At 44.8% G+C, this 16,644-nt stretch overlaps 1 protein-coding gene across 2 annotated transcripts in view; it reads left to right on the forward strand.

Annotated features, from left to right (window-relative positions):
* WNT10A (Wnt family member 10A) overlaps positions 1 to 16,644 on the forward strand; it is a 61,350-nt gene that overhangs the window by 21,564 nt on the left and 23,142 nt on the right. Inside the window, exon 1 of one of the 2 annotated variants that reach the window (XM_053275243.1) lies at positions 11,163 to 11,281. The exons of the other annotated variant lie outside the window; for it this stretch is intronic. Within the exon in view, the coding sequence (XP_053131218.1) occupies positions 11,278 to 11,281 (4 nt within the window). The 5' untranslated portion in view covers positions 11,163 to 11,277. Of the gene's footprint in view, positions 1 to 11,162; positions 11,282 to 16,644 lie in introns of those variants that run through there. 2 annotated transcript variants of the gene reach the window in all.

Genomic DNA, 16,644 nt, shown 5'->3' on the forward strand with positions numbered 1-16,644 from the left:
TGGACTGTCTAACTGATTTGAATGAAATTAGGTACAGTTGTAGTGAGTGACACAAAGGGACACCTCAGTGGCATAGTTTGTGATGATGTCATCCACCCCAGTACAAGATGGTGGATGTGTAAACTTTTGAGGTGTAAGTGGGTTAACTTGTGAACCGCCTAACCTATTTGAACTAAATTTGTTACAGCTGTAGGAACACATAGGGATGCCCCAATAGCATAGTTTCTACCCCAATCTAAGATGGTGGCCGTGTGAATGTTTGAGGCACAAGAGGGCTAACTTGTGAACCAAATTTGCTACAGCTATAGGGATACCTCAATGGTGTATTCTGTGAGGATGTCATCCACCTTGATTCAAGATGGCAGACACATAAACGTTTGAGGGGCAAGGGGGTTAACTTGTGGACTGCCTAACTGATTTGAAATTTAGTCCAGTTGTAGGGATAGTGACCCCCCCGCCCAAGTCCTGCTATGTGGCCTCATTGTGGATGGGGGTGGGTGTTCCTGGGAAGGTTGAGCAAAGTACACCGGGAGGTATACTCCTAGTAGGGTCACCCAAGCGCGAAGGTCATCCCAGATGCCCAGGTAAAGCAAGCAGGCACCTATATTGGGCATCAGCGATATAGGAAGGTGCTGGAGGTGGATGATCACTTCAGTGACAATGACAAAGACATCATTTCATACTGCGCAGGAGAAGGCAATGGTAAACCACTCCTGTATTTTACCAAGAAAACCACATGGATAGACAAAATAGAAAATTGTCGATGTAGTGCCGGATGATGGGCCCTCAGGTTGGATGGTACTCAACATGCTGCTGAGGAAGACCTGAGGATCTCTCAGAGTACCGATGGTGTTTATGATGCAGTTAGACTAAAGCCTTTTGGATGTCTAGCAGCTGATGTTGCCATGCAGGAAAAGAAAATCTAAAGCTGCAAAGACAGAATTACAATGGGAGTGTGGAACGTAAGAAGCATGAATATGGGAAAGCTCAACACTGTGGAAGATGAAATAAATCGACTACAGATTGACATCTTGGACATCAGTGTATTAAAATGGAATGGAACTGGACACTTTCAGTCATACTCAGGACATGAAAACTAAAGAAGGAACGGTGTTGCTTTCATAGTCAGAAAGGATATAGCAATGACAGTACCTGGATACAATGTGGTCCGTGACTAACTAATATCAATTAGATTTCATGGACAACCCTTTAACATGACAGTTTTTTCAAGTCTATGCACCAAAGACTGATGCAGAAGAAGAGGAAGTTGATGAGTTTTATGCTCCAGTTAAGTCTGAAACTGACAGAACATGCATGCAAGATGTGATGCTGGTGGTTAGAGACTGGAATGCCAAAGCTGGGAAAGGTAAAGAGGAAAACACAGTTGGCCTATATGGCCTAGGAAACAGAAATGAAGCAGGAGAACTACTTATTAGTTTCTGCCAAGCCAATGATCTCTTCTTTGCTAACATATTCTTCAAACAACCAAAGTGGTGCCTATTCACATGGACATCGCCAGATAGAGTACACAGAAATCAAATTGATCACAGTATTGGTGCAAGGAGGTGGAAGAGCTCAGTTATAACAGCAAAAACGTGGCTGCGGGCCGATTGTGGAACAGATCACGAATTGCTCATGTACAAGTTCCAAGTCAAGCTAAAGTGGAAAAACAAAGCTATCCAGCTGCCATGATATCATCTTGAGAATGTACCCACCATTTTTAAGGAGAACATCAGGAACTGCTTTGAAGTTCTGAACCTCATTGATAGGGAACCAGAGGAACTGTGGAATGAAATCAAAGAAGTTGTTAAGGATGAATGTGAAAAGAGACTGACAAAGACCTAGAAACAGAAGAAAGCAAAATGGATTTCAGAACAGAAGGTGGAAATTGCCCAGAAGAGGAGAGAAGCCAAAGTCAAGCAAGATAAAGACATCAGGGAAGAACTTAATAGGGAATTTCAGAAAGCTGTTAGAAGAGACAAGGAGCAGTACTACAATGACATCTGTAAAGACTTTGAGGATAGAAATAGACATGGAAAAACAAGGAACGTTTTCCAAAAGACCTCTGAACTCAGAGGGGGGTTCCAACCTCGAATTGGTGTTGTTAAGGGATGCCAAAGGACAGAGAGTAACTAATTCAGAGAAGCTCAAACAGAGATGGAAGGAGTTTACTGAAAATTTGTACAGCAAGGACATCAATATCCAAGATACTCTAGAAGATATTCCCTACTTGCAAGAACCTTTAGTATGGGAAGATGAAGTTAGATCAGCACTCTGGTCATTACCAAGTCTGAAGACTACAGGAATTGATGAAATAGCTACAGAAATACGGCAGTCAACAGAAGAAGAATCAGTCCAATCATAGTCCAACCAGACTATGCCAGCAAATTTGGAGAATGACACAGTGGCCAACAGATTGGAAGAGGTCAGTCTACATACCCATACCAAATAAAGGAGACTTAACATATTGTGCAAACCATCACACAATATCCTTAATTTCACATGCCAGCAAAAAAAAATGCTCAGGATCATCCAATGCAGATTAGAGCCATACGTGGAAAGGGAACTGTCGGATGTTCAAGCTAGTTTCAGAAAAGGCCGAGGAACAAGAGACATCATTGCCAATGCATGCTGGATAATTAAGAAAGCCAAAGAATACCAAAAAGAAGTCAATATGTGCTTTATTGACTACAGAAAGGCCTTTGATTGCGTCGACCATGTCAAGTTGTGGAATATCCTTCGGAAAATGGGCATCCCAGAACATCTCATTGTTCTCAAGAGAAACCTATACACAGGGCAGGAAGCCATAGTCCAGACGGAACATGGTGAAACAGACTGGTTCCAGATCAGCAAAGGAGTAAGATAAGGCTGTATACTTTCTCCTTCTTTATTCAATTTATATGCTGAATATATACTGAGAGAAGCTGGACTGGAAGAAGATGAATGTGGTTTTAAAGTTGGAAGAAGAAACATCAATAACCTGTGCTACACTGATGACACTACTCTGATAGCTGATAATGCGGATGATCTACAAGCTCTAGTAATGAAAGTCAAGGAGCACAGTGAAATATGGGACTACAACTAAATGTAAAGAAGACTAAACTAATGAAAGCAGGTACAGCAACCAGCCTCAGAATTGACAATGAAGATATTGAAGTGGTGGATAGCTTCTGCCTTTTAGGATTGACCATCCATAGTAAAAGATCCAACAGTCAAGGAATGTGCCACAGACTAGCACAAAGTTAGTAGGGTTATAATTAAGGCCTTGGAAAGGACATTTAGATGCCGTGACGTGTCTACACCTACAAAGATTAGAATTGTTCAGACAATGGTTTTCCCCTTGACACTCTATGGATGTGACAGCGGGACTTTGAAGAAGCAAGATAGAAAAAGCATTGACACTTTTGAATTTTGGTGCTGGAGAAGACTTTTGGGGATACCATGGACAGCCAGGAAAACAAACAAATGGATTATAGAACAAATCAATCCAGAATTTTCACTCAAGGCACAAATGACCAGTCTCAAACTATCATACTTCAGACATATTATGCGAAGACTCAGATCCCTTGAGAAGTCCATAATGCTGGGGAAAGTTGAAGGAAAGAGAAGAACAGGACGACCAGCAGCAAGGTGGTTGGACTGGATTATGACAGCAATGAATGCACCACTGAGAGACCTAAGTTGAAGACAGATCATCCTGGAGAGAATCTACCTAAGTGGTTGCTAAGAGTCGAAACTGACTTGACAGCACTTAATCAATCAGTCAATCAATCAAGGGATAGTGAAAAGAAAGTAGGCAGATTAGTCCTTACTAGAACAACTTGTTTTTTTAAAAAAGTGGCATTGAGGCTCTGTTACATGCATTTGAACATGACTTGCCTCTTAGGCTCCAATTTATATTGCAGGCATGGGAGAGCAAAGTAAAGTTGCACCCTGACCTTGGATGCTGTGATCAGGAGGGGGACTGTGTGGTCCCAAAGAGATAAGGCTGAATTTCCCCAGCTGCAAGTGGGGCAGCTCAGAAGAAACTCTCTACAGATGTATACGAATGCTGCCTCTTTTAATGCACATCTCTGGCATGTGCTGCAAGGGGATGCTGAGAGGCCTTAACAAAGAGGTGGGGAACCTTGGCCCTCCAGCTGTTTTTGAACTACAACTCCCATCATCCCCAGCGACAACTTGTGGCTGGGGATGATGGGAGTTGTAGTTCAAAAACAGCTGGAGGGCCAAGGTTCCCCACCCCTGCCTTCGCAGGACAGGTTTAGCTGAGCCAGTGAAACCATGTGTTTCTAAATAGGTAGGTATAGAGGTTAGGCAGATCAGTTTATGTAGTACTTTATTTTCCTTCCTCCTATTCATGATAGGGATTTATCTCCAGTTATTCAACTGTGTGCGCATCCTGTGCATTTTTAGAAAGGATTTAGGGAGTGGACGACCTACATGTTCCTTTCTTGTTCTTCCTCAGCCTGCGGGAGCTTATCTCTATGATCAGTTCTCCTTCCCCCAACATTTCACCCCCACCCCCCCGGCCAATATAATTAACTAACCGCTTTCAGCTTTCAGTGTCTGTTTTTGCATCAAAAAGGCTTAATGCTTATATGTGGCTGAGGTGCTGTAAAATCATGATTATTAAATTCTGACTGAAGAGTGTGTTCAGTAACTGGTTCTTTGGGCCCTGGCCAGGGCCAGTTGAACCACTGCATCAGTTGTGCTACAGAGTAGGATACCAATCAACTAGAAGCCTTATGTGTGTAGTTGAGAATCTCTCCCAAATGCTGATGTGGTGTTTGCACTGGGCTGAACATATGAAGGCACCTCCGAACAGGCTACTCAGTCTGGGACTGTCACATCTTTTTCACTTGCTCTTTACAGGGATTCCCATGACATAGTCATCCATCTACTGTCCATTTGTATTTTCCCTGCGTTTACATTTGTCACATTTCTTAATGCAGAAAGTCTTTTTTTAAAAGAACAGTGGTATAGCACAGTGACTACATGTGCATACAGTTAGTGCTGCTTTCCATCTTTTTTCTTTCTTTATTTTTTGAGTGGCATAGTAAAAAGTGGTTGGTCAGACAACTGTGTTCCAGTAATGTTCCACTGTGCACTTCCAGTAATGTGGCTGGGAGAAAGCACAAAGCAAGTGTCCCCAAACAGCTGTATCTTCCATAGTTTGGAAGGAATTTTGTAATTCTGACGTTGACTGAAAAACATAGAAGGATGACAAATGGCTGGTGCTACAAGGAGCACATCTATGACTTCAGATCATTGGTCCATCTAGTTGTAAAGTGTTGTTGTTTTTTAAAAGTAGCTTAATTGGTTTTAAATGGTTTTAATTGTTTTTAATTATTTTTATATTGTTTTTAGCACCGTGTTTTGAATTGTGTGTTTTTATGTCTTTTAAAAAGTTGTTGCACACCTCCCAGAGCCTCGGGATGGGGCGGTTTATAAATTTAATAAATAATAATAAATAATAATAGTTCACTATTGTCAACAGCTGCTCAGTGTTTTAAGCAGGGGTCTTTCCCAGCCCTACCTAGAAATGCCAGGGATTGAAACTGGGACCTTCTGCAGGCAGAGCAGGTGCTCTACCCTTGATCTTACAACACTTGCACAAACTTTTTGGACTATCACATTAGTAATACTTGTGTTCATCTTTGTCAATGCTGTTAGGAGGGAGAGAGAGGGGGGGCCTTATTATGCTGAGATGTAGAGCTCTAGAATAGGGGTTCTCAACTTTGGGTCCCTAGATGTTGATGGACTTCAACTCTCATAACCCCAACCAAAGGCCATTGGGGCTGAGGATTATGGGAGCTGAAGTCTAATAACATCTGGGGACCAAGGTTGAGAATCCCTGATGGACTTCAACTCCCATAATCCTCAACCAAAAGCCATTGGTTTTTGCCTCCCTCCAGGAGGATGCCATCATGGCTAACAGGTAAAGTCAAGGAAGCCATAAAAGGGAAGAAGAGTTCCTTCCAAAATTAGAAGGCCTGTCCAAATGAAGAGAACAAAAAGGAACACAAACTATGGCAAAAGAAATGCAAGGTGACAATAACGGAGGCACAAAGAGAGTTTGAGGAACATTTAGCTAAAAGCATCAAGGGGAATAACAAAAACTTCTTTAAATATATCAGAAGCAGGAAACCTGCCAGGGAGGCGGTTGGACCATTAGACAATGAGGGAGTGAAAGGGATTATTAAGGAGGATATGGAGATTGCAGAGAAGTTAAATGAATTCTTTGCATCCATCTTCACAGCAGAGGATACAGAGCATATACCTGTTCCTGAACCAGGCTTTTCGGGGATGGAGGCTAAAGAACTGAGTCAGATAGAAGTGACAAGAGATGATGTTCTAAACTGTCTGGAAACACTGAAAACTAACAAATCACCGGGGCCAGATGGCATCCATCCAAGAGTCCTCAAAGAAATCAAATGTGAAATTGCCAACCTCCTTGCCAAAATATATCACTTAAAAAACAACAACATTTATATCCCGCTCTTCCTCCAAGGAGCCCAGAGCGGTGTACTACATACTTGAGTTTCTCTTTCACAACAACCCTGTGAAGTAGGTTAGGCTGAGAGAAGTGACTGGCCCAGAGTCACCCAGCTAGTTTCATGGCTGAATGGGGATTTGAACTCGGGTCTCCCTGGTCCTAGTCCAGCACTCTAACCACTACACCACGCTGGCTCTCTGTATCCCTACCATCTTATCTCTTATCCCTACAATCAGTCTCTGTGCTAGAGGACGGGAAAGTAGTAAATGTAACACCGATTTTCAAAAAGGGATCCAGGGGCGATCCAGGAAATTACAGGCCAGTTAGCTTAATGTCCGTTCCAGGCAAATTGATGGAAAACATCCTCAAGGATAAAATTGTAAAGCACACAGAAGAACAGGCCCTGCTGGGAGAGAACCAGCATGGCTTCTGCAAAGGTAAATCTTGCCTCACAAACTTTTTGGAGTTCTTTGAGAGTGTCAGCAAGTGTGTGGATAAAGGTGATCTAGTTGACATAGTGTACCTGAACTTCCAAAAAGCTTTAGACAAAGTTCCTCATTAATGTCTCCTGAAGAAACTTAGCGGTCATGGGATAAGGGGACAAGTAGATGTGTGGATTGCTAACTGGTTGAAAGACAGGAAACAGAGGGTAGGTATAAATTGAGAGTTTTCACAATGGAGGGAAGTAAGAAGTGGAGTCCCCCAGGGATCTGTACTGGGACCGGTGTTTTTTAATTTATTCATAAATGATCTAGAAGCAGGAGTAAGCAACCAGATTTGCAGATGATACCAAACTCTTTCAGGTAGTGAAATCCAAAATGGACTGTGAGGAGCTCCAAAATGATCTTTCCAAACTGGGTGAGTGGGCAACAAAATGGCAAATGTGGTTCAGTGTTGGCAAGTGTAAAGTGATGCACTTTGGGATGAAAAACCCCAACTTCAAGTTTATGTGGATGGGATCTGAGCTGTCAGTGACTGACCAGGAGAGGGATCTTTGGGTCGTGGTGGACAGCTCATTGAAAGTATCGATTCAATGTGCGGCAGCTGTGAAAAAGGCCAATTCCATGCTAGGGATCATTAGGAAGGGGATTGAAAATAAAACGGCTAATTGTATAATGCCCTTATACAAAACTATGGTGTGGCCACACTTTGAGTATTGTGTACAATTCTGGTCACCACATCTAAAAAAGGACATTGTAGAACTGGAAAAGGTGCAAAAGAGGGCAATCAAGATGATCAGGGGCCTAGAGCACCTTTCTTATGAGGCAAGGCTGCAACAGCTGGAGCTATTTAGTTTAGAAAAAAGATGAGTTTGGGGAGACGTGATAAGAGGTCTATAAAATCATACATGGTATGGAGAAAGTGGATAGAGAGAATTTCTTCTCCCTCTCACATAATACTAGAACCGGGGGTCATCCCATGAAGTTGATTGCCAGAAAATTTAGAACCAACAAATGGATGTACTTTTTCACACAACGCATAATCACCTTGTGGAATTCTCTGCCACAAGATGTGGTGACAGCCAACAACCTGGATGGCTTTAAGAGGGGTTTGGATAACTTCATGTAGGAGAGGTCTATCAATGGCTACAAGTTGGAGATCGATAGGCCACCTCCAGCCTCAAAGGCAGGATGCCTCTGAGTACCAGTTGCAGGGGAGTAACAGTAGGATAGAGGGCATGCGCTCAACTCCTGCCTGCTTGCTTCCAGTGGCATCTGTTGGGCCACTGTGTGAAACAGGATGCTGGACTAGATGGGCCTTGGGCCTGATCCAGCATGAACACCCTGTCTTGACAGTGAGGACAGTGGCTTTATTCAAGGATGGGCCCTACACGGAACCATATTCTAGAGCAGGGATTCTCAGCCTTGGGTCCCCAGATGTTATTGGGCTTCAGCTCATCCCAATAACATCTGAGGACCCAAGGCTGAGGATCCCTGCTCTAGAATATGGTTCCGTGTAGGGCCCATCCTTGAATAAAGCCACTGTCCTCACTGTCAAGACTATTCTAAGTCCTTTGCGGACCTGGAGGGTTCCAGTTTTTGCCCTTTCGAATTTAGATCCATTACGTGTCATTTTGCAAATGCCTATTTCTCTGCCTCACTTCCTCCTCTGTAAAATGGGACTCTTGGGATCCATATCTTGGGCTTGCTGTGATGAGAACCAAAGCAAAACTGCCTATTGGCTAATAACAGTGTTAAGTAAAAAGATTAGGATGGTATGGTTAACTGTGTCCTCTGGGAAATCCTGCAAAGAGCAGGCTGTCTTTGTCTCCGTAGTACAGCCCCCTGCAGTCAGAGTGAGCAAGGTCTTGGGGGCTGCTTTGGAAGATGGAAGGAGGCAAGTTACGATCCGTAGCAAAGAGCTGAAGATCTGGCACGTTGCCAGTCCCTGGCGGGTTCACCTGCAGTTTAATTAGGGAAAGAGGGAGGCGGGACAGAGGAGAGGGAATGGGAGACGTGTTGGAACTCGCTGGCTGTATAGCCCACAGAAGAATAGGGAAGGGGAAGCGTAGGCAACCACATATGGGGCAAGTCAGGCTCTCCCTTTGTCCTAGGAGGGGAATTACCCTGTCTCTTTTGACCCTACTAGATAAAGCCTCATGCTTATCAGTGATCACTCTAAAAGGACGCACCGCACTGTGGTGAGTTCTGGTAGCTGAAGGAATGCGTATTAGAGGCACGTGAAAGAATGGAATTAGCTGTGGAAAAACAGAAGATGCTGCTAACTCCCAACTGGCATGCTTGAAATGTTTTTATTGTATAATCAATGTTGGGTGTGTGGTTTTGTGTTTGTGAGTTTGTTTTTGTTTTGGTTGCAAGATTTCTGATAACATCGCTATGTATTCTTCTGTCTCTATTTCTGTGGGTCTGTGCAACCCTCCAGCAGTATCACTTTCTTTGGTATTTGTTAGAGGGAAGTAGGTGCGTGCCTCACACTAGCAAGGGATTCCTAGAGTGAATTTCCCTCGCTGACATGGTTTCCCTCATACCTCAGACTTGCAGAGCCCTCTGCTGCTCACCCTCTTCCAGCAGGCGACTCCCGTCCATGTTGCTGTTGAGCAAATGGCACCGCTCCTGGCTGGAGCAACTCCTTGGGACCAAGGATCTGTGCGAGATGAGATGAGAGATGCATTGCCATACCCTGTAGGATCTTTACGGGGTGTTCCTATACTTGAGTTAGGTCTGCTGGGTAGGGATAGGATCTCTACTAAGCCCCACTGCCTTGGCAGACTATGATGTTATGCCGGCATATTGGGTTCGTGCCGGTGTAGTGTTACCATGCAAGCAGCAGTACAAAACGTGGGTGTGACTGCCTTATTTTCAAGACACCACTTGGGCAGGGGCAAAAATGGGTGGAGCTCAGCTCACACGGCAAGGGAAGAGCAGAGCCTGTTCAAAATCTTATGTGCACATGGAGGTCAGTGCTAGACGTAATGTTTCTCCAGCACAACAGGTGGCATACAGGAATCTTGCCCACTGGAGTCAGGGTTGAGGCCAAGATGATCACCATGTGTGACTTCATCATCACCTCACAGGATAGGATTCTGACTAATCTGGGAACAGAGCAAGCATATCTCCAGCAGTTTATATGCCCCAGCATGGGAATGCAGCTTGTATATAAATAAGATATTATTATTAAGAATATGTATACCGCTTTTCAGTGAAAACAGTTCTCAAAGCGGTTTGCATGAGGGGTTGGGGGATTGTTTCCTGTTGCAGAAGGGCCCACTATCTAAAAAGAAACACAAGGTAGACACCAGCAACAGCCGCTGGGAAAATGCTGTGCTACGATTGAGTAGAGACAGTTGTTCCCCCCTCCTAAATAAGAGTCCCTACTCTAAAAGGTGCCTCTTTGCTCAGTTAGCAGGGGACATGGACACCAGAAGTCAAGCAGTTATGTGACTATATGTCTTTGACTTGGGAGAGAGAGAGAGTACATGCATTGCATGTTTTGCATGTACTCTGGTCCAATCCCATCTCCAGGAAGGGCTGGGAAAGACAGCTGTATGGAATCTTGTATGATTTTCTACCAGTCAGGGAAGACCACACTGTGTTAGATAGACGAAGGAAATATGCAGGATAAAGCCACGTCATATGTCCTAGAGCAGGGTTGTACAATGCTGCAACCATCCAGCTGTTGTTGAACTACAACTCTCCAGCTGTAGTGGCCAGTAGGAACATAGGCAGCTGCCATATACTGAGTCAGACCATTGGTCCATTTAGCTCAGTATTGTCTACACAGACTGGCAGTGGCTTCTCCAAGGTTGCAGGCAGGCATCTCCCTCAGTAGTCAGAGCTGATGGGAGTTATAGTCCAACATCTGCAGGAGGGCCAAAGTTGTGCAGTCCTGATCTAGAGGGACTCTGGGCACCCAAATAGGAGCAGTTTCTGGGGTGTGGGCACCATTTCCCCGGACTTGACATGGGTCCCTGAGGAGAGCAGTGGCAGGAACAGCAGCAAGCTTGTGAGAAACTTTAACACTGTGTCTCTCTTAGTTGTCCCACCACCACTTCTTGGTACTTAACAGTATAATCCATAGTAAACTGCCTTGGGGACTTTTTAGATGGAAAAGTTGGGGAATAAATCTTAAATCAGGTGATGAGGAACTTTAGTGGAAAGAGGGAGCACTTGGTTCCTTGTGCAAACAGCCAAGTGGCGGTCAGAGTTGGAAGGGAAGAGGAAGAACACTTGTCTTCTCTCAGAACCTTTGCAGGAACTCTGCTGCAGCAGGAATCCAGGCACAAACATTCAACTGGAGCTGCAAGAACAAGGGCACCCCACATGGGTAAGCAAAGGGCAAGTCTCACCTGAGAGGGAAGGAGCATCCCTCTGAATATGACTCCGGAATATCCCCCGTCCCTCCTCCTTGAGCACCCATGGCCACCCAAATGCCTTCCACTTCTACCCCTCCTGCTATGCAATATGGAGAAGCCATATACTGGCTTAACAACCCTCTCCCCACACTCAACAGGTTTTAGCAGTATCTTCTACATAGGATATACGGGGCAAGTAGGCACTGTTCAGATTGAAGAGCTATGTTTGCTATAAGCTGGTCTTGTGGTAGCAAGCATGACTTGTCCCCCGGTCTGCCCTGCCTGGTTGCGTATGAATGGGAGACGAGAAGTGTGGGCACTGTAAGATATTCCCCTTAGGGGGATGGAGCCACTCTGGGAAGAGCAGAAGGTTCCAAGTTCCCTCCCTGGCATCTCCAAGATAGGGCTGAGAGAGATTCCTGCCTGTAACACTGCCAGTCTGTGTAGACAATACTGAACTTGATGGACCAATGGTCTGACTCAGTATATGGCAGCTTCCTATGTTCCTAATGCAGGAGAGTTCCCACTGTGCACTGGGGAAGACCGTAAAGGGCACAACCACCATGGCTGGTGAATATTGAACACTCCACTCATTGGTACTGCTGGCCAAGTACTCAGGAATCCTTCTTCCTTGCAGGATCAGATTTGGGTATATGAGGCAGAGCAAGCAGAGGCTCTAATCAGAGGTAGTATTCTGTTGCAACGCCCTACGTTGGACGAGTGAGATTTCTCTCAGTGATAGCACCATCTTTCCCCAACAGAGGAATGAAATGTTAACATCTGAGGAACTACCTATGGGAAAAGATGGCAGTACCCTTTCTTAAGCACAAATTTGCCATTCCCACATGAGTATCGATTTGTATGACTAGTTTGTTGTGGCAACTGTTCCATTGTTAATTACTGTCCCCATGTCTCCCAACAGTTCATTCAGTAGTCAGTAAGGTAAGGATGTCCCCGCTCCCCACCAGTGCCACACAGACCAGGAGCAAAACCTGTAGCAGCAGCAAAAGCAGTAGTGTGACCAGAGGGAAATCAGCTGTTCCTGGGTGGGGTTGCCCCATTTTTCCTCCTTGGGCTCCTGTGTCTCTCAGAAGTGCCTGACAGAAGGGAATGTAACATGTGCAGGAAGACTTAGTGCCTGGGGAGGCTGGCCCTGTTGCTGTGCTGTCTGTTGTGTAGCTTTCAGAGGCACAGGGGTCTTACTAAAAGTAAATGTTTGGCTAAATCCATATTTCTGTGGTGCTGTCAGAATCCCACGAATAAAAGCAGTGACTGTTTCAGCTGTGTCTTTGTTCTCTGCATGGTTAGGTGATAGGGAACCCCTCCCCTCGACCCTCCATTATATACCTCATATATCTTCAGGATGGGCTCCACAATTGGAGAAGGTAGTGCATTCTCCCGCACAACACCCCACCAAGGCTTGTCTATGGCCTTGCCTCTGGAGCACCAGGAAGGATGGGATGAGGTGTCCAAGCAGCTCAGTGTCCACCTGACTTTTTCTCTCCTGGGCGCTTTCCATATCGACCCTGCAACGGGGTCACTTCGGATCTCGGAAGTGTGCTTCCACACTTCCTGTGTTGTGACACCACAGTCCCTACTGAGACAGCAGGGTGCCGTTCACATTAGCAATGCCTTGTCTCGAATTTAATCGCTGTGATATAGAGCTAGGACGTCGTATATCTGGCATAAGGAAGTTGCTGTTTTGGGGGGTTGTTAGTTGCTGTCAGACTTCTACCCCTGCTGTTTTCATTTTCAGTGCAATTTGGCTGAATGGAGGCATTTTGCTGCTCTTGAGCAGCTAGTCTGGAAAGCTCCCCAGTTGCTGCTGGTGTGATACTGATCCAAAAAGTGTTGCTGCTTTGTAGTGGAGGGGGGTGGTTAATGACAAGGCATGCTTAGGAAACCAGCAGACGCTGGCAATCTATCAAATGAACATGGGAGAAAGACATGGCTAGATGAGATGAAGAGAGCTGTGCAAAGTCAAATACATCATAGAGTTGCTTAAATGAGGCTACTGGTCTGTGTTCCAGCCACTCTGGATCTCTCACAAGTGTGTGTGTGTGTGTGTGTGTGTGTGTGTGTTTCCTCAGCCCTCTCTCCTAGAAGCACATGGGGAGGAGAAACCAGTAAGCTCTTTTGTGCTGAGCTTGTGCTTTCCCACTGAATTACAATTCCACGTCAGGCCCGTTCAGTACTGGGCTATGTGGCTGGGATCTCTGGGTGTGATGCAGGATGTTGGCAGGAGGGAAGAGGCTTTTGATGAACTTGGATCTGGGTCCCTCGGGCTGTTTTGAAGTTTTTGTTAGTGGGGTGTTGCTTTCTGGAGAGGGGAGGGGTTTTGTTGCCTGTTCCTTTTCCATCCAAATATGGTTACCAGCAAGTTGCCCCAAAGCAGGCTTTGGCTTGTGGATGCCATGTTTATGTCTCCCAGGACTGGGGCTCAAACCTCATTCTCCTTGTCCACATTGCATTGGTTTCCCTCCACTTTGCTGCCAGCCAGTTCACGGCATTGTCTGCAATGAACTTGCTGTTGGGTATAGTCTTCCTTGCCTGTGTCCCTCATTTCCCAACCCCCACTGCCACAACATCCTTGTTTTCCTTACTCTGTTGGAAGTTTAGACTGGGTTCTCATGGTATCCCTACCATTATATGGCAGCCCTACCATCAGCGAATGTTGATTGATGCCTTTCATGCAGAGCATGACAGTTGCGCAACATTGAGGTTGGTGCTGGCAGAGTTGCCAGGGACACTGGGGAAGTGTCTGTTGGTGTCGTTTTATCTTTGCTTCTATGGTAGTGTTTCATTTCTGCCTTTGCAGATGGGAGTGCATCCTTGTGATTCTGCATCACAATGTAGCCAAGGCATAGTGGCAGGTAGCATAATGGGACCATAGGATTGGCATCATTTTTAAAAAAAATCTGTAATTCCCCAAAGCTCAGAGCAAATTATATCTTTAAAACTGGCGGAACTATAGCAAACTTACATTTTACATTCTGAATCTTGGCCATCAAATGCCAGCCCAAATAAAAATGCTTTGATTTGGCTTCAGAAGTTGCTGTGTGTTTTGTACTTCAGGGAATTGACTTCCAGGGGAAAGGAATTCCATGATGTTCACCAAGAATACCTTTATATGTGCTCTTGGTATTGGGGCTTGGTGTTTGAATACTATTATGCATGGATTGTTCTTGATCTTAGTCTCTTAGGAGTGAGTCTCTTAGGATTCATAATGGGATGTAGGGAAGGGAGCCCGGCAATCTCTGTTTGAAGAGATTATATCTGAATGTAGCTATATCTGAACGTATATGACTGTTCTGGGATATGGTCTGTTTAGAATCTGAGTCAGAGGGTTTATTTAACTGAATGGCCAATAAAAAACCTCAGACAATAGCAGAGTAGGTGTGGAATGGAGGAGAACAGAGGGCCCCTTTACTGGATTGGGGAGCTGAGAAGGCAGGAACATGGGATTCAGATTGAGAAAATGGCATGTGGAAAAGACACACACACACACACACACACACACACACACACACACACACACACTGCTTTTAAACCTAAAAACATTACCACAGAAGATTTGATGATGGTGCTCTTCCAATGTGCCCTGAGATAAACTCTTTAAAGTTGCTTAGTCGAGTATAATAGCTGCTGTATCAATGTTCAGTAGCAAAATGTGTTGCGTGTTAAAAAACAAAAAACTAAATGCCTCCCAATAAATATTCCCCAAGAAGCTAATAAAGATCACAACCCTTCAGTTAACTTCCCCAAAGTTTCAACATAAGTTGTTTTCACCCCACCTTCACTGAGAATATACAGAACTTACCCCCTACACACACACACACACACACACACACACACACACACACACACTTTTATATTTCCTTGTGGTTTTGGAGAGAGAGAATGAATGAAAGAGAGAGAGAGAGAGATGTCTTCTTTGATCATCATTTGTGTAATACTGCCTGTGGTAGCCTCTGAACAACTTATTGAACATCTGCCATTCTCCTACAAGTCTTGTTCTCTGTCGTTTCTTTTCTTTACACCTATTAAAATGAAAAACCCATTAAGCAGTCAAATGATAATGTCATTATGTGGGCTTCTGGACTTGAGAGGTCTCAGCACACTGTTGGATGCTAAATTATTTATTTACTTTCACCCCGGGTACCATTTTCGTATGAATGGTACCCAGCTGCCAGAAGGCTTGTATTTTACAGGATTGTCCCTTACTCCAGAATGTTCTTGCTCAGCAAAGCATAATGAATATTCCTGATGTCAGAATTTGGTGTTTCAGTAGACTCCCAAGGGCGTGACTACCATTAGGCAAGGGGAGACAGTTGTCTTGGGGCCCCACTGCCTCGAGGGGCCCCCCAGAGGCACATCACATGACTCCCCACTTGCCCATGTTGCAGCCCCTTTGAATTATGTTGAGTCTCTTGGAGATCGGCAGTAGCAGAGAGTAAAAAAACTAGATTCAATGTGAACTAGATATTCACCGTATTCATAATGGGGATGTGAGTGTGAGTGCACTATATATTGTGAAGTGTGTTTGTGTGTGTATATCAGCGAGGGGCCCAATTTAAAATCTTGTCTCTGGGACCTCGCCAACCTTGCTACGCCCCTGTAGACTCCACAGGACAGATAATACAAATGCAGTGTGCCTTTTATTTTGATCTGATTAATAAGTCAGATACTTAGACCTAGTGTTCCCTGAGATGGTAAACCTGTGTTGGACTGTACTATATCAGACTGCAGATGTGGTCTCACGGGACCGAATGCTCTTCAGAACAAAAAGAATAGTTTGCTTAGAAAACTAAATGAGGAGAAGCCTGCTAAGACTGAGCAAAGTGGCATCACTTCGTTTTGGGGTTGGCCTTGGTTTGGAGAGGCCTTCGATTTGATGCTTTGGTGTGTGGGCAGTGAGTGGGTGGGCAGTCCACTTCAACACAGTTCAAAATGATTGCTTTGATTTGGACTGGAAATGGCCCATCCCTCTTCTTCCCCCACCACTTTCCTGACCTGTTAAAGTACTGATTGGATCAGGCAGGAGACAGGCTGGTGGACTCCCAGCAGGGAGAGATCAATTATTTGCTACTAGTCTCACTTTTAAAATATTCTGATTTGTGGAGTGGGGGAGAAGACCTCTTTCTTAATTGCTCTGGAGTCGTAGGAATGGCATTTGGCTCCTGGGAACTATGATATCTTTCAGGACTTCTTCAGTGACCAATAGCCCTTGAAAAGACTACAGGGCACCTGGGTCATTTTTAAGACTCTAGGGCAGGGATTCTCAGCATTGGGTCCTCAGATTTTATTGGACTTCAACTCCCATAATCTCTAGCCC

The sequence above is a fragment of the Hemicordylus capensis genome, chromosome 1, assembly GCF_027244095.1.
Source record: "Hemicordylus capensis ecotype Gifberg chromosome 1, rHemCap1.1.pri, whole genome shotgun sequence".
Taxonomy (NCBI): Eukaryota; Metazoa; Chordata; class Lepidosauria; order Squamata; family Cordylidae; genus Hemicordylus; species Hemicordylus capensis.